This window comes from Agelaius phoeniceus, chromosome 5, assembly GCF_051311805.1.
Source record: "Agelaius phoeniceus isolate bAgePho1 chromosome 5, bAgePho1.hap1, whole genome shotgun sequence".
NCBI lineage: Eukaryota > Metazoa > Chordata > Aves > Passeriformes > Icteridae > Agelaius > Agelaius phoeniceus.
Genome location: NC_135269.1, coordinates 11533259 through 11556865, shown reverse-complemented (window position 1 = coordinate 11556865; position 23607 = coordinate 11533259). Strand labels below are relative to the sequence as shown.

Genomic DNA, 23607 nt, shown 5'->3' with positions numbered 1-23607 from the left:
CCGGGCCCCCTCCCTGCCGCTCCCCTCCCGCCCCTCCGCCGCCGTGTCAGCGCCTCTCGGTTCTGCCCGCCGTGATGCTGCTGCAGCGGCGGCGGTGCGGGTATAAGTAGGAAGGGAGATGCAGCCCAGCAAACTGCGGGAGCGCGGCAGCAAGTATTCCCCTGCTATTTCGGGAAACTGAGAAAGCGGAGTTAGCTCTGCTCCATTCCCTGCTCCCGGTGAATTGAGTGCGTTTGGTTCTGGTCAAGGCAACCTGAATGCGAAACAGCAGCGGGGTCGGGGCATTGGGCTAGGGCTGCTCTTCCATCACCATTAGCGCAAGGTCTCGGTGCCACTGATTAGACAGCAGGACAAAACTGATTCAGCTCAGATGCAGTCACACCATTGTTTCTCTGTCAAGTTAACCGGGGGACCTGATGCATAGATTATGTCAGTTTTATGCCGGCTTTATGCTGACTGCGGAAAGACAGATGCTACTTGTCCAGCATAAAATTGGAGTGGTGCAGACAGACAGGAACTGATCTCTTACAAAGCCTGCCAGTAAAAAGTTAACACACCAGACTAGGCGCATTTGACATATTTGAACTGGAAGAGTGAGTTCATCCTGGATCAATGTCATAGCCTTTTTTTTTATACTCAGAGTCTTAGACTCCAATTTAATGTTTCTTCACACTATGGCCTGCAAATAGATTTGAATTTATATGGGTCAATTTTTGCCCTAAGAACTGGCAGGACCTGTTTTTCATGTGTTACAGACTTTTTTTACTTTTATATTTACTCCTTTAGAGGTTGACAACTGAGCTAGAATTTCCAAATTGAGGTGTTTGTTTTAAATAGAAGTTACCTGTAAGAAGATGGATGTCACTGCCCACCAATGCAGCACTGTATTGGAAATCAAAGACAGAGATTTCCTTTCTTGCTGACCTGATAATGTCGTTTTAAACAAGCCACAATCCCTTTCTACCATGGCTTCCCCATGACTAAGAAATAGGTAAAAATTGTTAGATTGCTCAGCAAAGTTATTTGAGATCTGCAAATGGAAGCACTAGTTATACAATGTATGCATACAGTATGTGGCATATATCAATTTTATAAATATATGTGCATGCATACATAACTAATACATTGTAATCCAGCCTGCACAAACACTTGTCATTGTCTAGAGAGCATTCGTGGAAGAAGCAAGCAAAGTAATGGAAGTTCTGTCAATTTTAGCTTGAAATCCTCTTCCAAAATGCACATATTCAATAAATTCTACTGTAGAAGCAAGTGTGAATATTAATAGGAAAGAAACAAGTGTGAATATTAATATATGAGAAGAGTGAGTGGCTGTCATTGATGAGTGAATGTCAAAAGAGAGGAGAACCCCAGTATCCCAACTGTAATTCCCATGATACAGCGAACCTCAACACCCATTTCTTAAAAGCCAATGAGAGATTCCACAAATCAGAAGGAAAAAAAAAAAGCCCAAATTTCAAAGGAGAAGCAAAATGTTGTCTCAAGACCTTTTTAAGTTCTAGTCTAGTTGCCTTCCTCAACTTTGCACCTAGTCCCCTGTGCATGGAAATGTTTATTGAGCACAGGAATAGATCAGAAAACAAACATCTTTGAGACCAGTGCTAAAAATGAGTGGTTGGGTGAAGGATAGTGTGGAAACTGGCTGAAGCACAGGATGCCTACAGCTAAACAAGCCTTGGTATAACTCCACTTAGCATCATTTGGTTGACAATCTCACTCACAAGCCAAGGGCAACCTCACCTCTTCGGAACATCTGCACCCCAGAGGGGAAATCTGGTATTTTACAGTGTGTCAGTTTTTCTGCATCACCCCAAAAGAAAGTGCAGTGTGGAAGGCAGGTGTGGTGCCCTGTGCAGCAGTGTGTGGCATTCACATTCTCTGGAAAAATCCCTTCGCCCAGGAGTTGTCTCTGGGAAGCTGAGGAGCCTCAGAGAAAAAGGAAAACAATTCTTATCTCATTTGCTTCTCCTCTGTTTTGCTGCTTTGGAATGTGTTTGGAGATTGTTTACCCACAGGTGATTGTTTCATTGGATTCTGGAGTGAGTTGTTTTCACTCTTTGGCCGATCAGGGCCAAGCTGTGTCAGGACTCTGGAGAGAGTCACGAGTTTTCATTATTATCTTTTTAGCATTGTGTAAGTATCCTTTCTGTATTCTTTAGTAAAGTATAGTATTTTTTAATATAATATAGTATAATAAATTAATAAATTAGCCTTCTGAGAACATGGAGTCAGAATCCTCATTCCTACCTTTGTTGGGACATTCCCAGCAAATACAATAGCAGTGCACAGTGACTGTGAGGTCCTCAAGCTCCTCTGAATTGAAAACACCAAGATGCCCGTGATTTTCTGTGACTAGTGCCCATTTATCCCTCTTCTTGCCTCCTAAATGTAAACAATATCAAACCTGGATTCTTTGGCGATATTTGTCTCTGCTTTAAAAATCTACTTCTTTAAAAGTCTTCTCTGAAAAGTCCCCATTTGTGAGTTGTCAGTTTCTCTGCACTGCCTGGGCTGGGCAGCACACACATGGATACCTTCAGACATACATATTTAATTGACTGAATCCCACCTTTCACTTCTCTATCTTTTCTTAGGCCTAAAAACCAGCACCTACATTCTGTTACCAAGATTCTCCATTTGTATTTATAATGGACTACTAAGGTCACTGATGGATCTGGAAAATATTCAAGCTCCTTTCCCTGTTACAAGGAGCTCTGATTTTGCCTCATTCCTGACTCTGTGGAGATGAGAAAAGATGGATGATCTTACAATATAAATAGCATCTAAGTTTTAGCCAAAGTCTTCATTTAAAGAAGGAGGTGCTGCAGCATGACCCAAAGGTGGTCATTCCCTAGGAATTATCCCATAACAGAGGCAGTGGGACCTCCTCTGATTGAGTTCTCTGGCTTTCTGGGGTGCCTGTGAGAAACTATGGATTCAGTGGTGTCAGCAAAGCTCTGGTACCTTTAGGAGCTCACTCATCAGTGCAGATAGCCCTAAAACAATGATACTGGCATTTCAAATAATTCCACTGCCCTGGTGTGATCACCTCACATTGGTTTAAGCCCTGCTGCGATGCTCTTGGGTTTTCTGCCTCCCCAGGTTCAAAAAGCATACCCTGGTCTTATTAAAGGTTGGCATATCACCCTACATTGTTATCTCTCCTTCATTTTGCCCTGTGCACCACCTTCACATGAATATTTCAAGCAAGTCTCAAGTAATTTCATCTACATGTCATACCACATACTTTAATAAAACAAGCTTCATTCTGACTGCATCCATTTCATGGGCATGAAACTGAATTCCTTTGAATTCCTGAGATGTGATACCACTGGATTCCTAAACCAAGGATAAGAGGTTCCAGTACTGATTACACATTTTTTTAACCAATCAGATATTCAAGGACAGGGAAAATTCCACAATTCAAATCTTACTCGAGATATTATTAAATTTCAGATCATTTAAGAAGCATTTAATGACCTCTATGAAATGAGTGATTGGTTCTGTGCCTTAGTGACAGTGCAGCTGTAAAAGCAGCCTGCACTGTATGGCAGAAGGCTGGATCTGCACCTGCAGCATGCACAGACATCCCTGTGAGTCCATTTGTATGGAGCATCTCAGAGCACCAGAGCCCAAACCAACTGAGAACTGCTAATTAGCAGTGTTTGGCAGGCTCACCAGAGTGGCCAAAGGGGGAAAAAAAAACAACAAGAAAAAGAAAGGTATGAGGACCAATCTGTCATTGTTAATGAAAATGGCATTGATTTCCTGAATGGGAAGAAAAGGAAAAGCACTGAGAGAAGTCTCTATGGGAACTGTGCTGGGTCTGGTTAGGAAATAAACAAGTGACTGTAACACTGCCAAAGCTTTATTTTTCTCCAGCACTGAATGTAAACATTACCTTTGTAATGAATGGTCAGCCTAGAGATAAAAGGGAGACACTGGGAAGAAAATGAAATTTAAAAAGATATTATGAGATCCTAGTCCAATAGAAATGGTAATAGGTTTTAAGAAAATTAGTTTATGGAGACTGTTAAGAGAAACTAAACACAGGAGCTAAGAAACAATAATGCATATAATAAAAAGTAATGATGTTTCTCTGATTAATGAGTGTCAGCATTCAGAAGAGAGGCTTTCAAACAGATGTGTCCTTTTGTGAGTCCTCTGTGAACTGCCTGCAAAGGTAAATAATTTTAATTTTTATAAGCCTTTTTTCAGGTGGAGTTAAATGTGATATACAGGAAACTGTAATTTTACCAGATAATCATTTTGAGCTCCAAAAAGCTGGAGGTTGAAAACCACTTGTGTAGAACATATGGAACCTGAAAGGAAAATGGAGTAAAACAGAACACTTCAACAAGGAAACCAGGGAAAAGGGCTGCACAAAAATGGTTGTCAGGATGCTTTGTGTGTAATGAGCAGGGATTAGAGACTCAAAAATTAATTTTACAAGAAAACTACAAAAAATTAAGTGCAAGAACATTTAGAAAATACAGTCAGCAATAACTAAGCAGCCAACTGCTACTTGCATATAGAAAACTTACAGACTGCAGCAAAGAATGTGAATTATAACTGTTGTACTGAATAAATAATTTCAGCTTGAAAGGGTGTTGCTTTCAGGGAGTGTTGCACATGGGTCTTGGTTCAGCTCCACAACTGTAAGCTGAGTCTTTTAATTGACAGCATTGCCCCAGGCTCAAGATCCAGGACACTGCTCTTCCATTCTATGCAGGGACTCAGAACACAAATAAATAATGGCTGAAAGGAGCACAGAAAAGATTATTATGCCTATTTAAACCACCATGCACTTTCCTGTGACACAAGGAAGACCTGCCCACTGAGAATCCTTTGTGCAAACAACTTGTCAGCAATTTAGCCTAGATAAATCAGTGTCACAGTGCTCCTTACTGAACAGCTGCAAACCTGGGAGGAGAAGGGAGAACAGAGTTTATCTCAGATTTACAGCAGAAATACTCCAAAACCAGCAAGAAGCTGGAGTGCTCCTCGGGGCTGCCTGCTGGCCACAGTGCCTGGCTCCCCCTGCTTTGTAATGGCCACTCCCTCCCACTTCATCTTCCTTCAATCCCCATCAGCCCAGCTACAGCCTGGGGGCTCTGACACCCTCAGAGCAGTGATCTCTGGCCAAGCTGCCAGCCAGGACCCTCCTGAGGCAGGTGCAGCACCTGTGGGGATGACCAAGGGAGTTTCTGTCTGGAACAGCTGGTCCCTCCATGGAGCAGAGGCTTTTTGCTGCAGCAGAGATGCCCAAAGCCTCTCATGGCTGCTTGCGCCCCCAGCCCGCTGCTGTCCTCAATGCCCAAAGGCACAGCACAATGCCCTCTTTTCTTGGCAGCTCTATTCTGGCACTTTTCAAACCCTCTGGTTTGTTGTGTTTTTTTCCAGACTCTCACAAATCAATTTCTCAGTCATCTTTAGTGTGTTTCTGGGAAGTGAAATGAGGTTATACATTATTCCTCCAGTCTTCTTCTTCCTTTTATTATGTCAAGTCACCGCCAACAGCTTTGGAGTGAGTGGATGTGCAGAGCTGCTCAGTTCCCCTGCTTCTTCCTATCACCACAGCATGGGCAAAAGCAGCTGGCAAAACCAGAATAATAGGTAGATCCCACATTTGAAATGTGATCTGACTGTAAAATAAGAGCCAGACTGCAGGTGATGATCCCATTTTGACTAGTTTTTCTCCTCAGAAGTCATTAGTGTGGGAGAACAAATTTCTCTATAATAATGTGCCTTGTCTTGAATTTGACAGCCTAGAATCTGCAGTGCACCTATTAAATACAGCTTCAAAAGGCACTTAGTTCTGCTAAAGCTAGCATTTGCCTTACATTTCTTATTGTGCATCAATGACTAAAAACATTTACAGACAGTGATCACTGAGAGAGAAACTGAAATTTCTATGTGGAATCTTACTGTTATGCTGTGTTGATAATGTGAAGAAAATTTGATTCAGATACTATAAAAAGCATATGATTTAGTGATTTTTTCCAAGAGCTCTAAGCTAATATTTCATCACTCAGCTTCTAAAAACACATTACAATGAATGCAGAACCCACAACACAAAGAAAATTACATTACATTTCTATTAAGTGAGTGTGGCATTTGGGAAAGATGCCAGGTTTATGACACTATCCTATAAACTTGGACTTTGCTAGGCTTTTATCAAAGTACCTAATACAGAATGGGTGGTGTGTATTCAAAGCACTAAAACAATGGATTACAAAGAAGGCATCTGCATCAAAGCTACAATTATTTTCCTCAGCTAAGAGAGGAGTCAAAGTCCAATTAGGAGATTAAGATCTTGAACTGGAGACTGACTTCCGTGGGAATTTTCCCAATCACTTTTGGTACATCTTGGATTAAATGATTGTTCTATCACAAATCAGGATACTGCAAACTTAACCACTTTAATATCCTTTCTAGAACTTTTTCAATAATTGCATTTATACTGTAAATGCTTCTTCTTATAATAATCACATTATTCAACCTACAGACACAGATTGCAATAGCTGAAACAGGTGCTACATAAAATTATTTCATGTGAATTCTGTACTGTTAAATCTAACCCTTTAAAAAAATTAAAACCCATAAAACTTTCTAAGGATATTTTCTTCATGGCTTGTTTTGCTGTAATATTTTGGGCTATTATAATTTGCCTTATGCTTTCTGAGCCAAATCAAGACTGGCTGGTACTTTGTTCCAGATTTCCTTACAATCAAGAGCTTTATTCTTACAAAACAGAAAACCAAAAACAAAAACCACAAACAAAAAAATTAAACACTTCCAAGAGATTATTGAATGAACTTATGAACTTTGGAGGTCCAGGAGAGATGGACTCTAACTAAACCTGCAAATTAGAAAAACATCATGAGCATGGAGCAGTTTCCAGCCCTCACCTTACAGTCCCCAAAACATGACTGAATTCCTAGAGGTCTCCTGGAGGAGAACATGGGAAGGTTTTTTTGGGTGAAACATTTTTCTTTCAAAAGAAAGTCTCATCAATGTAGATATGTAGGAAGGTTGTGTTGTATTTTAAGAATAGCAATCTGATTGTATCTAGCTGGGAAACTTTAATACAGTGTAAGATGAGAGTAAACCAGTCCTATAGTGTGAGAGCCTTTCCTGATCTGTGCTACCATTTGGGAGGGGGATAAAGTTAATTGGGAGTTTCTGTGAGGTTGTCTTGCTAGGTTTTTTTTATTCCTTCTCAATGATCAGGAGTTTCTGAAGGCACACCAGATGGAGCTTGGCATGGGGAGTATTTGAAGTGGGGATACAGCCACCTTTGGGTGCTGGGTGCTACCCTTGCTCACAGCAGTTCCTGGTAAAAGCAGAGGAAAAGGCAAGAGGGATGCTGCTCTTTGCCTACCTTTGTTTGCCCAGCTGGGCAGCAGAGGATCAAGGGAGAATAGGAGAAGCAGTCAAATTCTTGCCAGCAGTGCACAAAATTGAGAAGAGAAATAACAGATGGCAATTCCTTTGATGCAAGGAACCCATCTGCTACTGCTCCCCCTTATGAGCTGCTGGAGATACTGTGTGGAAAACTTCAGAAAGGCTGTGAGAGGCAAATGGGAGTGTGGGTTGCATGGGAGAAGATGGAAGAGAGAGTAGCTCTGCTTGTGGAAGGGGACATTACAAGAAGGGAGCTGTCCTTCTGCTCAGCTCTTGGTAAGTCCCAAAATAGGCTTGTGAAAAGTTGAAGCAACTCGGCTATATAGGACAACATGCAAAGCAGCTGCTCCCTGATGTCCCACATTGAATACAGCAGTGAGAATAGCTTGCAAAAACCTGGCTGCAAGGGAAGTCCACACAAAGCTCATGCAGTAAGTGTGGCAGCAGGGTGCACAGTCCTGCAGAGCAGCTCACTTCTGCTACTGACATCTTCTCTCATCACCTCTCACTCTTGCCTGCTTTGATGAGCAGAGGTAATATATCTTGATATTATGTAACATTGATGCCTGACAACTACCATTTATTATTCCTTTTAAAATTAACAAGTTCATAAATCTTTCTGCTTTTCAGGCTGTCTGAGAACACAGGCAGCTGCTCTCATCACATTTATCTATGTGTGCGATATGAATGGAACAATGTCTGCAAATATGGGGATGTCAACTTCCCTGTAAGAAAGATGGTCATCTGGAGCATTCAGTACAGCCATAGAAAAGTAAATGTGGGCACCTCATTGCCTTCCTGCTTCTTCCTGACTGACAGCTACTGGTGTCAGCTGCAGATCACCCAAGGCAACTGAAGAAATAGCAAACACCTTCCATAAGAAGACTCACCACCATGGAGAAGAAAATACAAGTGCCTGGCTAGAAGGAGAAAATCAAATACTAACCCTCCTCTCCTCCTTACTTTTCTTTAAGAGCAATCCCTCTCCTTAATATTGTGAGAAAATGGCTACATTTTAAGGGATTTGACAATTTACTGATAGATGCAGAGGGGAAGCTTGATTTGCAAGCTTGTCACAGATTCTCTCTGCAAGAGAGAGAGTCATGTCAGAGTAGAAACATGTTTTGAAAGTGAATAAGCAGGATGAGGGAATTGTTTTGAACATTGGAATGGTCAGGGCAGTCAAGTCTCTTTAATGACTTCTGTGGCCCATAGCTGGCATCCTTGGACATCAATCCACAGAAAGCTGGAACAGGCAGCTTTCACTGCCATACACTTTGGATAACTCAGGGTTATCCAAAGAAAAGGGCAAGCAGAATACTTTTTTCATTGTCTTTTACAAAAAGCAGTTGAGATGTGGTGTTAAGTAAACATAAAACAAGAGTTAAACACCCACAGACAAACATTTATTTATACACTTGTTCATAAATACTGACATTACAGGAGAATCATGACTTTGCCTTGATCGGGTGCTGAGTTACTGAGCATCATGAGCTGTGGTTGGTAGGACAGTACAAATATAGTGAGGTGAGCCTTGTAATGGGCCATGGATCAAAAAGCCACTGAAGAACAGTATCTGAAACTGCTGGGAAGGTGGTTTCATGGAGAAATTTGCTAGTGGCCTATGTTGACATCCAGCCAGAAGTCCCTGAGTAGTGCAGATTTCATTGCTCTGAAAACATCCAACATCTCATGGAAGCAGATTGCTCCAGGTGGAACCATCACATGCTGGCACCGAGGTGCTGCTGCCCATTGCCCAACACAGAGACAGATTGGGCAGAGCAACTTCGTGTTCCTCCAGGACTGGCTGTGCATGCTCACTGTGCATGGTGAAGACCCCAGATAATTCTGATGTGTTGTGGTATTTTCTGGGTTCCCCAGACGGAGGAGGAATTGAGATTCTGACTCCGTGTTCTTAGAAGGCTAATTTATTATTTTATGATCTATATTAAAGAATGCTATACTAAACTATACTAAAGAATAGAGAAAGGACACAGACAGAAGGCTAAAAGATAATAATGAAAAACTCGTGACTCTCCACAGCCTCGACATAGCTGGCTGGGATTGGTCATTAAGTCAAAACAATTCATATGAAACCAATGAAACAATGACCAGTTGGTAAACAATCTCCAAACCACATTCCAAAGCAGCAAAACACAGGAGAAGCAAATCAGATAATTATTGTTTTCATTTTTCTCTGAGGTTTCTCAGCTTCCCAGGAGAAGAAATCCTGGCAAAAGGATTTTTCAGAAAATATGATGGTGATGATGTGTGAGCCCTGTATATGCAGTTTTTCCCTGTGCAGCCTGTCCCTTGCTTGGGGAACTAAGTAGGTTGAGCTTGACAGTACCACATTGGTGTTTCTCTTTGACCTGTGGTAGATGGGAACTAGAAAATCAGGGCTGGAGAGGGGAAAGAGAAGGAGGGATGGAAGGATGTCTTTGTCAATATGACAATAAGAAAAAAACCAAAATCAGAAAGTGTATGGGAAATGTGTGAGGCTTCAGTGACTGGCTGACAATTGTCAGTGGATTGGAGACAGAACCCAGGGTGAAAGGAATTGTCCTCAGAGATGGCAATCTGCCATCTGATCCTTGTCAGTAATGTCTGGGGATATGACCACACACTGAAACAGGTCCTCCCTTCCTTTCCCTTCAGAAAACACGGCCAACAGTACCTTGCTCTGCCATTCTCATGGGAAATGGATGTCAGGGAAGGAGCTGCTAGGGATGACAACCCAGCTGCCTGCTCTCCTGTGCAGCTCTCTCTTCAGTCTGAGTCTCTGTGTGCTCCAGATTCTGCTGTCTTGATAGAGGAGCTTGAACAAAAATATCAGAAGAAAACTTACTTGGGTGACTAAGCACTAAAAAATGAAGTAAAAACTTATTATAGCCAGCCTGATAGATGAAATTATATTGAAAAATGAGATTATATATGGGAAAGCTGTTGGCAGCCTAAGGGGAAAAGAAACCTCACTATTAAGCAAAGTTTCTTTTCAATTATTGCTATTAATAAGCTGTGGTTGTAATGATTGGATACAATAAATGTAGGTAGAGGTTACATTAGCTGCTCTGAGACTCCTGATTTTCCTTCTAACCAGTGATCTGCTTAAAGAGAAAAGCAAAATGTATTACAGGTGCTCAAAATTTGCTGGTGCATTACTTCCCTGACCTTATTCAGTGCACAGCATCACAGCATCACAGCTGCCAGGCTGGCTCAGGGAGCTGGGAGCGTGGGGATGCTGGGACACTGGGATCAGGCAGTGCCCGAGGCACAGCTCCCCAGACACCCTCCCACCTAAACTGACAGGCTGTCCCAATTCTGGATCAGTCTGAGCATGGCTAAACTGCTTCCTCTGACTGCAGTTAACCTCTACATGAACAAATGCTTCAATCTTTGGAGCGCGAGGTACTGACTGTCAGTGGGAATTTAAAGAAACCCTTCAAAGATAAAGGTCTCTGCAGCCTTTTGTTTCATTTTCTGCACATCACATTCTCTGATGTTTTCAGTGAATGCCTCTGAATTAATGGTGTTTATTCCTTGAGTTAGGAATGAGATCTGGAATAAAAGAGTATGTCTCTAAACAATCCTTCATGCTGAATGTTGCAGACCTGCCAATACATGTGGAAAATCACATTTACCTGCTCCACAGACTATTTCATCATCTTAACCACTAACACAGCTCCACGCTGACACAGCTGCAGGGACAGCAGAGCTGTGCAGTGCCCAGGGTGTTTGGTCTCTCAAATGGCCAGGGCAGGTTCCTGTGGTACATTCCAGATGTGTTCCTGCACTTCCCACTGCATCACTTGCAGACATTTCTGAACAGCAGGGAGCAGCAGGCAGGACCAGCTCGTGCCTACTACAAGAATTATTTGCCACAGACATGGATGTTCTACATTTCTGCTCCCTGTTCTTCCTCACAGATTTATATGTCAGTAGTTCCCAAGAAGCTTCAATTGGTTCCCTGGGAGTCAAAACAATTTTTTTTGGTCTTTAAGTAGCTTTGTTTTTCTTAAATCCACCTTCAACACTCTGTTCTGCATATTCCTCTTCTTTTTATCCTCTCTCCATTCCCCTTTTACATTCTCTGCTTTCCTCAGGTTTCTCCTGCCACCCTACCACTGATACTATGAAGGCATACAACAAAAGCTACATTTCTTTACGTGATTTAATTTCATATTTATACTGCATAGAAGACAAGGAGTCCTGCAAAGCCATTAATAAAGTGAAAATTCACAGCATATCTATATATAAACCCTAATCTAAATAATTCTGTCATTGCTGCTGGGTTCAGCTGCCATGTGCTGACAGAGTACTGATAAAATACACATGTGATGTATCTCCATCCTTAAAAACACATATAAAAGAGCTATATACCAATGAGACCAATTATTGTTCACTCTGTATAATGAAATGTGCCAAAGCCAGCAAGGACTCGTTGTGAACAAATCGATCCCCTGTCTTCAGGCTTTTCTGGTTGCAGCATCAGAGGAGTTCTCAGACAGACCTCCCACTCCCAGCAGTTATTCTGCCACTCCTTGCAGCTGCCTTTATAGCCTGGTCTTGAAAATTTTGCTCATGGAGTCCCTGCAAGTAGATCAGGGAAAGTAGCTTTAGTCTCTGCCTTCAGTTTATAACTAAAGGAAATGGTTTGCCTGAAAATCTGGAAGGCAAAGTATGTTGGGGAAAAAAAAGAATTCTTATGTTTATTTTTGTCTCTTTCACTCTAGGGTGCTGAACAACTGCAAGCAAACAGAAGGGGAGCAAAAAAAACCTTCAAAGAGGTGTGGCATGTAAACCTCTGTCATTTCTGGGTTTGGGGTTTTTTAATCCAGGAGGGCTAATGCTTCAGACAAACAGCATTTAACTTGCTAGCCAGAAGTTGCAGAAAGATCTGGCAGGACTGCCCAGCTAACAAAGCAGCAAGAGAAAAGCAGCACAGATGAATGCAGAGCAGTGCACACGGTGAAGTGACCTTAATTCTACGTTCTCAACAGCTTTTGTCACCTGGCGTTCTCCCGCGTCACTGCAGACAGCGCTTGCAGGATGAACCTTTCTATCCCCTGAGCAGCAAAAAGACAGCAAGGCAATATATGGATTAACTATCTTTATATATGGATAAACTTTTGGTATTCCACAAGGCTGTGGTGTACCCAGGCTTCCGAGAGGCTCTGGCCACTGCAAAAATGAGATTTTCCAACTAGAAAGGGTACAGATAAGGGTCAGATTGTTTCCTATTTGTGACTCATCTCGGCTATAGAAGAAAGCAAAAAGATTTGGTTTCCTCGTTTTGAAAAAAGAGATTAACTGAGGACATGGTAGAGGTCTAGAAAAACATAACTGACATGGAGTAGGTAGCAAGGGAATGATTAGTCATTATTTTTCATTAGATAGAACCATGGGGCACTCAATAAAACCATCCAGCAGCAGGTCAAAGACAAATGAAAAAAATCCACTGGCACATGTAGTGCCTATTTGTATTGCAGGACATAACATCCTGTTATTTTATAAAATCCTGATTTGTTTGGATGCCCAAAGTATAAATAAATTCTGAAAGCTGCTAGATGGCTTCCTAGAAGGAAAGGTCTGTTAAGGACAGTTAGACAACATTACATAGATACAATTTCTAGATGAGAAAGTTTCTAAACTAAAACTTGCTGGAAATCGGAGAAATATCTTGGAAAAAATATGAATCCAAGATTGGTTTTATGACTTTTTCTTTACTACCAGTGCTGTAGTAGAAAGACAGCACATCAGATGGGGTGTATGTATATAGTACAGCTGTTTGTCTTCTATTTCATCAGAATGACTATTTACAAAAGCTATAGATAGTCAGAAATTACTCTATTAGAGTAATTGGTACTGAATGTTTCCATGAGAAGATCAAACACTCAAAACCAACACTATTTCTCCCTTAGAGAAAATCTATGGATCTTGAATCATAAAGAAAGTTCAAAGTTTTCAAGCTGGAGGAGTGGAGACATGAGAACAATAGAAATTTATACAAGTGAGGGAAAAAATGGAGAACACAATGAAGTAGCCCTCCTGTGAGGTTGAAATCTGATCTCCAGTAAAATTGTGAGCTTTTCTGTTGTTTGCAGCATTGTTTTCATGTGCAGGATTAGATTTTGCAAGAAGTCCATAGGGCAAAATGACATTTTCATATCTGTAATTTTTTTCCCTCATCAGGGGTAGGAGGAAAAATTAGACTTTTTTTTTTCCAAAAGCTGATTGAACTCAGAATTTGGTTGTCAAATCATATAAACTCAGGAAATGCAGAGAAATAAGAGAAGAATAAAGAATGGAGCACTCATGTACAACCAGGCATTTTTCTTCACATTGTTTCTAAAGGTGATGCCAAGAAATTTAAGACAGGCTTAAATCAAAGTGTTGCCTTAAGCATCAGCATTTAATTTCCTTCCAGCTCACATCCCAGCCAGTGCCAAAGATAGATTAGGAATTTGATCAACAAGAGACCTGATTTCCATTTTGATAAGGAACAATAATTACTAGAATCATCTTGACAAATAGGTACTGTAAGAAATTAGTATTGCTGGAAGAGAAATTTGTTTCTTCAGCTACAATAATGAACTGGTTTTACTGGCTATAGAGGCACTGGTTACCTCAGTGCCTCTTTAACAGATTTTGGGAAAAGCCTCTTCAAAGTGTACATGCCCAGGAAAGTTGATAATGTTCATCTCCAACCACAGGAGAACTAGATTAATAATTTCAACCTAAAAATTACTGCATATTATTCAGGTACATACTAGAGATTCTTTATATCCTCACTGAGTCTTGCAATTTTAGAATGTTGTTGTTTAAAGGTGGTGATTATTTGTAATTTTTGGTATCACACATCTTACTGAAATTTAAATCGCATTACCAGGTATGAAGATCTAATTAGGTGTCTCAATACAATGCAATATCAAGTTAATTGGCCCAGATACAAAGGACAGTTTTTCTTCCATTTCATGTCTGTATACCTTTAAATCTTTTCAGAGTCTAAAACTTAGGCATAGGGGTAGATATTTTATTTGGATTTCTTTCAGCATATTTCAACTGAAATGTTTCAGATTTTTTTCTTGGGAGGATGGGCCACATATACTTTTTTTTTTAAGAGGGAATCCTAATAAATGCCATCAGATTTTTTTCATGGGATTTTTTGCCCCCAAAGACCTGTATCCTGGTGCCTGTGCCCAGGCAGAAGGATGTATGTGTATACTCCTTGGAAAAGGAAGAAGTTCTTCTAAAACAATTTTTTTCAGCTGCATTTCTCTATACTCCTGTGATTTGCATTGTATCAGGCCTCATTCATGTCAGAAAAGCAGCAGGAATAGCTTTTATTTTCCAGCAGAAATTTCCATATGGGTCAGCCTTTTTGATCTTGTAATATTCTGCAGCACTGAGGAACAAACTCAGACAAATTATCATCAACACATGGAAGCTGGAGATAGATGACTGGAAGTTTTTTGGCCCATTTTTTCTCTTATTCAGCCCAAACTACTTTATTTTTAGATTATGCTACTTTGTACCCCTTCCATAAATACTCCACTCTTCCCTTTGATTGCAAGTTCATAATTAATTTATATTAACACATTTAAATCCAGAACAGGCACTCATATAATGATTTGCAGATTTTAATCGTTCTTTGCCATCTCCTCTCTCTTCCTCCATTGATCATCTACCCCACTATTTCTTCCCAGAATTAATAAACTTTAATCCAATTGGTAAAGCCCTAGATAAGCTTCATGTGCAAAAGTTACAGTGCTGAGCCCAAATTTCCTTTTTCTTGTATCTTGTGCTAATAGATACAAGAAAATAATAATAACTCACGAACTAGTATTGTTCATGAGTTATTGTTCATGAGTCCTGTGTCCTTCAGATCCAGTGCTCTCAGTTCCTCTCCATTTATTCCAAATAAATGTCCTGTAGCCACCAATTTGATGTATTTGATTTGCCTGACCTAGAAAACCTCATCCATATGCTACCTGCAGTTTCTGCAGAGCCCAAGGGTGCTCCAGGCTGTGAACACAGGCTGGGTCCAGTTTTCTTGTTCAGGGGGGATGTAACATAGCAAGTTGCTCACAGAGCCTGCAGAAGAGTGTCTAAACACCAGATTTACTCTAAAAACTGATCAAGAAATTATACAAAGCTAAGGCTTGCTAACAGCAAGGACTGCAAGCAGTTCCTCTCCTCAGCATTTTTCCACATTCCACCCCTCCAGTCCTCAACTTCTGGGCAAGCAGCTTCAGCTTTGTTCCACCCAGCTCCAGGCCAGATCTCCACCTTCTCACTCTCCCCAGGAACTGGTCATCAAACAACTCCTTTTCTCAAAAAACCCTGCCTTCTTCTACCACATGGCTTTCCTTGAGGACTTCCATGCTTTGCCAGGTAATGCAAGGCTTATTACCTGCTCCTCAGATAGGAGACAGAGTTATTCAGATTACTTTAACTAGAGCTTTGTTTATTTTCTCCACAGAATATATTAAAGCAACACCCAAAGATCCAAGGTTCCAGTCAAAAGTAATTTATTACAACCCTTTCTGCTTTTGCAGGTATGTATTTTTCATCAAGCCCCATCAAAGTGGCAATTAATGCATTTCTGCCCTTTTTTGGCCCATCAGAGCAGCACAGTTACTACATGCTGGTTTCCAAACCCAGATGCACCACTTTGTCATACCAACCTTACTTTGATTTTTCCAGCTCACATGAAGAAGTAGCTCTTGATAACTGGGTCAACAGGAGGACAACGTTTAATTACAGTTCAGAGTAGTCTTGATCATGTGTTTCCTTCTCTTTGATGAAACCCAAATAAGATCAAAGACCACAGGTCTTCTTTTCTGCCATATGGACCCTGTACTGAACAGTTGATTAAAAGTCTTTTTGGCATTAAACAGTTGGCTCCTTTCCGAATATAAAAACAACTTTCGCAGAACTAAAATTTTCCACTAAGAAAACTTTCTGTTTACAATTAGAACAATTGAAATATTATTTTCATTGTACTCAATGAAGAACATACTGAAGTTCAACTTCTTCCAAGTTACCCAAAATGTTTCATTCTGAAGGATTTCTACAATTAACTGCAAATGCCCATTGCAGTGTCTTGTATGATAGAAATTAGTGTCAATCTCCATTCTTTCTTAATGTCTTGGTATCTGTGACACAATTCAGTGCATTCTTTACTTCAAAAACATGAATGTTTCATTGTGGGAGCCATAGGATTTTCATAGCATTATGGAAAATGTGTCTGACCAGAAAATTGTGCTTTATAATTATGCTTTTGAATAGCATCAGGTTATTCAAAAGTAACATCCAAGATGCAATGCACAATGTTGGAAAAGCTTCATGTGAAAAATCACACTAAAGTCTTTTTTTTTAATTAAGAATTATTTTTTCAGATAATATGACTTGGTCCTATGAAGATATTAATATGATTATTGTACAGTGCAGCAGCATTCACTGGTTATAGAATCAAGTTCTGTTAGCAGTCACAACAAATTGACTCCAAGTGGGGCTGCACTACCTCATTTAAACCCAAAATTTGGTCTGTGTTACTGTAGTTTCACAAGAAGTTAGAGCAAACTGTGTTTCCCTTGCTCAAAGTCAAGCTGCTTTGTTTTCACACAAATTTTTAGCACTTCCAGAACAAAATCTTAGAGGGAAAACCCTTCATATTTGTATTTTTAAAAGTGCCTAAAACTTGTATAAAGATCTGATGTATATTTAATATGAATATTTTTCTCTGAGAAGAAGATGCAAAATGAGATATTTCTTTCAAAATCAGGATTATTCCTGGTTACTTATTTAACTCTTTGTTCTGCTGGCCAATTACAAATTGTTTTGGCAGCATCACACAATCAAGTATTTGTAAAATTTTATACTGCATCACAGTACAAGGAGTTTTTTGTGCAAGTACCCAAATTAAGCACTTGCACATTCAGGAAGTACTTACCATGGTAATTCTTAATCCATAAGTACCAAGAGATTTTACATCATGGAATTTTCTTCTGTTAAAGGGTCAGATTCTGTCCCTGCCTAAAAACCACTGATGTATGTGTGATACCAAGCTTGGCCCAGCTGAGCTGCTGTGACTGATGCACTGAAAAATAAAAGCAGATAAATTTGATTATCAAGGTGATGAGATGGTTGTCTGATCCCTGGGCAGGTGAGCTCTTGCCCTTGACTTTAGGAACAGGCTACCCAAGGAAGTGGCTGGGTCACCATCCCCGGAGATATTTAAAATATGTGTAGATGTGACACCTGGGGATGTGGTTTTGTGGTGGGCTGGCAGTGCTGGGTTAATCATTGGAGTCCATGATCTCTAAGATCTTTTCCAACATAAATGATGCCATGATTCTGTGACTTCAGATCTCTGATGCACAAACCACCCCCCAGTCTATGCCCAGCACAATTTTAAATGTCTCCCTCGTGGCATCCCTCGATTTCTGCTTCACCAAGGTAGGACCAGGCTAGCTGAGAGAAGACAAACATTTTTCCTAAAGTATCCACCATAACCTCATCCTCTCCAATGAGGACTCTCATCCCCACTTCAACTGTGATATCTTGTAAAGGGTCTTTTGCTGCTACACAGTTTTATGCAACAGGCAAAGAGACTAACAGGCATCACTGGGAGCATCAGCAAAGGCTTTCCTGGGGCCTGACACCTTCCCTGTGCACTCCACTGCCAAAATGAATTTACAGCAAAGACATTTGCAGACATCTCCCTGGAAAATCAGGAGAAGGGAGCCAGCCATGTGACAAACCCATCAGAGAAGCTGCCCCAGTCCCAGGCTGTCCATCATCCCTTCCAGAAGGAAGCAGTGCCACTCCAGAGGATTGTTTCTGGCTTTGTTGGGCTGGCGTCAGAAGCTCCCCGCCCTTCTGAGTTTAAGGGTTGCAGAAGCAAAGCCCAAACGTTTGACAATTTATAAAAACAAGGTTACTTTGTTTTCCATCCTAATTTCTCATTGCCTCGGCTGCACTGCTGGCAGGCAATTCCATGAAGATACGGTCTGATAAACTGACTTTGAACACTGAATCAATTGTGTGATTTAAAGCAAGAGCCCAAACTCAGCCAGCAAGTCATAAAGCAAAAATTCATTAGAAAGGGAGCTGCAGTAAGCCACTCTAATAAGGGGCATCCTAATAGTTTTATGTTCAAAGCAGCCTTTAATGATAAATAATACTGTGTTTGAGAAGTAAAGAGACTGAAATAATTGTTTATGAAATTGCAATATATAGTTAATTTAGAAGAAAAGAAAGACTCACAGACATGCTGATTTTTAAATCCTTTTCCACAGAGCTGCCTGATACAAAGGCCATGAAAGACTGGTTGTTATTAAGTGAGATCACTCATGGCATTTCTTTTCCTCTTTCTAGCCACAGAAAAGGCAGTAAGAAAAATTAGACTGACAAATCTTCCCCTAGATGGAAAGAAAAAGCAGAGCAAAAGAAAATCCATCTGTTCTCACTTGTGGAATTTCATGTTATCCCATATAAGGCCAAGTTTATGCAGCATATGCATCAAAAATCCTAAAACCCTGGGTGTTATAAAATCACCAGGACAACTGCCAAATGCCAGTTTCAAGGCATCTGTAAGAGGCTAAGACAAAATTCAGGGCACTTTGGGATTCCAGCACATGGTAAGCTGCACTAGAATAAATGGCACAACAGATTAATATTTCATGTCTCTCAAACTAAGGCATCTGTTTTAACAGGGGAGAGACCCAGCAGAAGGGACAGGCTAATCAGCTGAGCCTCACTGCCAGCAATGGGATGGTTCAGTGCCCTCTGACCAGTGTGTGCCCCCCAAACATTCCTGCTCTGGGTAGACATGAAGAGCAGGAGACTCAGAGCCCCATCCAACCTGAGCTGGAATGTTTCCAAGGATGGGGCATTCACCACCTCTTTGGGCAACCTGTGCAAGTGTCTCACCACCCTTATCTTTTCCTTTTATCTTCTCTGAATCTACCCTTTCCTATTTTAAACCAAATACCTCTTTGTCCTGTCACAACAGGCTCTGCTAAAGAGTCTGTCCCCCTCCCTGCCTGGCTGCAAGGCACAGCAGAGAGGTGGCAGGTGTCCCTCCATCCCTCAGACCACTTTTCATTGCTACTCCCCAAATCCAAGTCCCCAGACCTCTAGGCTTTGGAAAAAGTGCCAGAGAAATGATGATCATTTCTTTCATGCCAGTGTTACAGTGTCACTATAGAACATTAAATAAAAAAACATGGACACTGGAATCTGCAAGGTAAAAAGGTCATTTAATTTCTGACTCCAACATTTATAGATTTTCAAAAGTGACAGTGGATTGGAGGGTGACAGTGCCACCTCTCTAATGACACTGGACAAACCAACAGTCCATCAAATTTCTCCTCCTCCAGAAAAGAATGCAGAACAATAATTATTTAGGAAAAAATGCATTTAAAAGTCCATTACAAGAATGTAAACATCAAAAAGCTTAAAAAAACTTAAAAGAACAGAGCAACATTACAGTACTGACCAAGACAGCCTTCTCTCTGCTGACAGGGCTAAAGCCCCTGGGTGGGAGCAGAGGCCCACTGCAAACTTTGGGTTTCTAGAGCAAGACAATGGCCACAGGCCCTTAAAGAACAGGCAGATGTTGCTGTAGTGCCGAATGCAGTCTCCACACTGTCATCTAGTGGATTTAGTGGTGATAGCCAGAGCTCAGTTTAATACTACACTGTAATTTCACTGAACATAACTGCAGCATAAAACTTTTTTTTTTTTTTTGTACTTTCTGCCTTTTCTCATCCAGTTCTCCTGGGATTTCTCCTTTTTGAATCGTCCTTTTACAATAACTTTATTCTCATCATTTTAAACCTTTACTACAACAATGCCTTTTTCTTAGGGCTACTGTAATTCCCAGGCAGGCTATTTCTGCACTGCTGGCCAGTGACTGCAGAGTGTATTTCCCTTTCTTTTAGGAGACTCTATCCTTTCCTTAAAATAGAGTAGAAATAAGTTTCTTGTGTGTCAGGGCAGTATAAATGCCCTTGGAGATTTATTATGAGTAAGTGCCCTCTGATACCCCTCCAGGCTTCAAAGACAGCTCTACAGGCTGAGCACTCTGGGTGTCTGTAGCTACACAGTGCCTCTGACTCCCCAGGCTCCAGCCCCACAGCTTGCAGGCTCCTGCTCTGAAAAAGTGCCAGATAAATTCAAGTACTACAAACACAAGGAACACAAAATTATGCCAGTTATGTTTGCCTAAACCTTACAAGTCTGGAAGTACGATAAACCTGGAAGTGTGCAGGTATGATAAATATTGGCAACGCGGAGTATGACAAGCACCTCAAAATCCTGAGTTCTCCCAGTTCAAGAGGGTCTGCAAGATGCAGCTGTTGGGTCCATGCTCATGAAGGGTGTCCCACCTTATGTGTCAAGCTTTGTAGCTGTGGACTCCCAGACAGTGGGGTTTTCAATGCTGATCCTGTTTTGCTACGCCTACCACTTGGTATTTGATTTTCCCTTTCATCCTCTAGGTTGTAGTGACCTGTGACCTTCTGTACTTGCTCATTTCTGGAGCCAGATTGCTCCTCATTCCTGGGGAGTCAGCACTGAGTCTGTCCCAGAGGCAGCCCACTATCAGATAAGCAGGGCCCCTGATGCAGGAAATAATGATGAGGACTTTATGATATCAGAAGGTTAATTAATTACTTTATTATACTGTATTATTCTATACTATATGACACTACATCTAAACTGGAACTGCAGAAGCACTCGACTCAACAAGATTTCTTGACTGTCTCCTGACCGACCATCAGGACACAGTTTGTAGAGATTGGTGAGGAAAATAAAACACTTATATTAGAATTTAATTAAGTAATTTTTTTTAGGCAAATAATTTTCTAACATGTTGATGTTATATTGCAAAGGTTCCATATTGTTGTCTCCTTATTGCAAGAGTTTCATACCTCCTTGAGGTTTCCTGTAGGCAGCTCCTCTAAGCACTGAATTTGCTGCTTCTTGCAGCAGCCAACTGACTCCAGTTCCCCTCTCACCCAGCCACCCCACTCTTTTATAGCACTCTTCTTCTCATTGCTTACAGCTGTGGCCTGTTAAAGTCAGGCCTGTTCCTAATCTCTCATAATTGGCCCAGCTGCAACTCCTTAGGAGTAAGATTACTTTCTACACTACCTTTATTTTCTTATATTCTATCCCCCTACACTAACACATCCTACATGTTTCAAAACACAGGAGCAGTAAATGAGATAAGAATTGTTTTGGTCTCTGCTTCTCTCAGGTCCAGAGAATGTGAATCCCACAGCTGCTTTCCTGAGGAGTCAGCTCCCCAGGCTCACCCAGAGACAACTGATCCCTCCTCTCTCGCTCTGCAGCTGGTTCAAGCATTGGGATTTTGCAACATCGACCCTATGGTCTTACCAGATGTTAAATCAGCAATTAGCTAAATATATTACCTCCAGGTCAGCAATTCTCTCACCATTTTGCAGTTATAGTTAGTGTGTGATTTGGCCAGTCTCTGTCCCACAGAAGAAATGCTAAATATGTTTGTGCTGCTTTGGCAATTTTGTCACTGGCCCATCTCAGCTCAATGGTCCCTTTTCTGTGACCCTTGACTGCATGCAGCTTCTCTTAAAAAACTGAGAGAGAAGGGAAAAGGATTTGTCAGAAATTGTAAACAAAGGATATGAGGGCACTGACATGCATCAGAAAGGAGAAATGCAATTTCAAACATTCAGTCTAACAGTTTACAATCCATGCTCCAGAGCAGCTTTTCTTCTCTGCATCTGTGCTTCTGCATTCAGAGGCTCTATCAAAAACCTCTTGGATGAGTGCAGAGGTTATTTTTAATAAAAAATTTCAGTTTAATAATCATTTTAATGAGACTCTGGAAAAAAAAAAAAAGGAGAGGTATCTTCCACAGGCCACAGTATTGATCTATCAGGGAAAGAAACCCATTGCCACATTCATGGCTGACTCCTAAATAAAAGCTGGGAGTGCAGGAATCAGTCAACCTCCTCTAGAGAAACCTGGATTGGCTTCTTCAGCAATTAATTTTCAAGAATTGAGATCGACTCAAATGATGATAAGCAAACAAAGAAGGACATGACAAAAAAAGGACAAAGAAGTAGGAGCTAACAACAAGTGCTGGAAATCAAGTCTGTGTTAGACCTTGCTAACAGGTGGCCACTGTCTGGGAGATGACAGCTAATCCACCCTGTCACCAAGCTTTTAACAGAAACCATCCCTGCTGAAAGGGCCACTGGAGTAACAGAAGCCAGGAGGAGAACAGTGATTTCAGAACAGAATTTCCCTTCTGTATCTTATCATGAGTACACAGACTAAATCTCCCAAGTAAGGTAAGTAGATATACTTACTTTGGTACTGGTGCTTCAGCTCATTTTTGGGAGGAAGCAACGTGACACCCTGCTCTGCATTCACCACTGAGAGCTCTCCAAATAGGTTTGAGTTGTTTTACCCCCACTCCAGGCAGAGCATCCTCCTACTACAGGATGAGACTTGCCTCAGGGAAATTTTAAGTTCATTAATTTCCAGTTATTAAAAACATTTGAGTAGTGATTTGGATTTTTCTTTTGGAAAAAAAGAAATATTTATGCACAGGTAACCCTTTTATACTTAATATTTATTTAATATGAAGTAACCCTCATTTCAGGCCCAGCTTCTCTCCATCACCCCAGGCACCTCTCCTCCCCCTCTTGCAATCATTGCACAGTGCAATACACTCAGTTTTTTCACTGAGGCAATGGACAGAGCAGGGCTACAAAAAGACAACAGGGATTTCTTCTTCTGGAATCCCAGGAAGACCTCTGGCCAGCTCCATATAGACAACAGCGCTTGCAGGTATAGATAGCACCCATGTCTAGTGCTCATTAACTGTGCATTTGGCCCTTCTCCTGTTCCCAGCACACAGAGCAATGGAGTGAGTGAGGTTCTCATCAAAACACTGCACAACAGCTCTCTGCAGTTGCTTATCTCCCTTGCCACAAAGCCTCCCAGGAGCACACAACAGCTGAAAGCCCCTTGCACTAACCCAGAAGAGTGCCTCCCTCCCAGGCAGCAGTGGAGTTCCTCATCTTACTGCACTTTCCAATCCCTGAGAGACTTTCTCTACACTGTGTATGGCAACTTTTCATCACAGTACTAAATGAGTACAAGTCCACAAAAACAGTGAAA

At 41.1% G+C, this 23607-nt stretch overlaps 1 protein-coding gene across 7 annotated transcripts in view; it reads right to left on the bottom strand.

Moving 5' to 3' along the window:
* Positions 1–8809: 8809 nt before the first annotated feature.
* Positions 8810–23607, bottom strand: part of RESF1 (retroelement silencing factor 1) — a 52828-nt gene continuing 38030 nt past the window's right edge. Inside the window, exons 6-9 of one of the 7 annotated variants that reach the window (XR_013182300.1) lie at positions 17381–17527; positions 16113–16287; positions 11067–12015; positions 8810–10243 (exon numbers count right to left, since the gene is read on the bottom strand). Coding sequence is in view for 2 of the 7 variants with exons in the window: in XM_077178298.1 (XP_077034413.1) it covers positions 12005–12015 (11 nt within the window). In the remaining 5 variants the exon portion in view is untranslated. Of the gene's footprint in view, positions 12016–15939; positions 16288–17380; positions 17528–19672; positions 22053–23607 lie in introns of those variants that run through there. The other 6 variants (XR_013182299.1, XR_013182302.1, XR_013182298.1 and 3 more) reach the window with 6 other exon arrangements.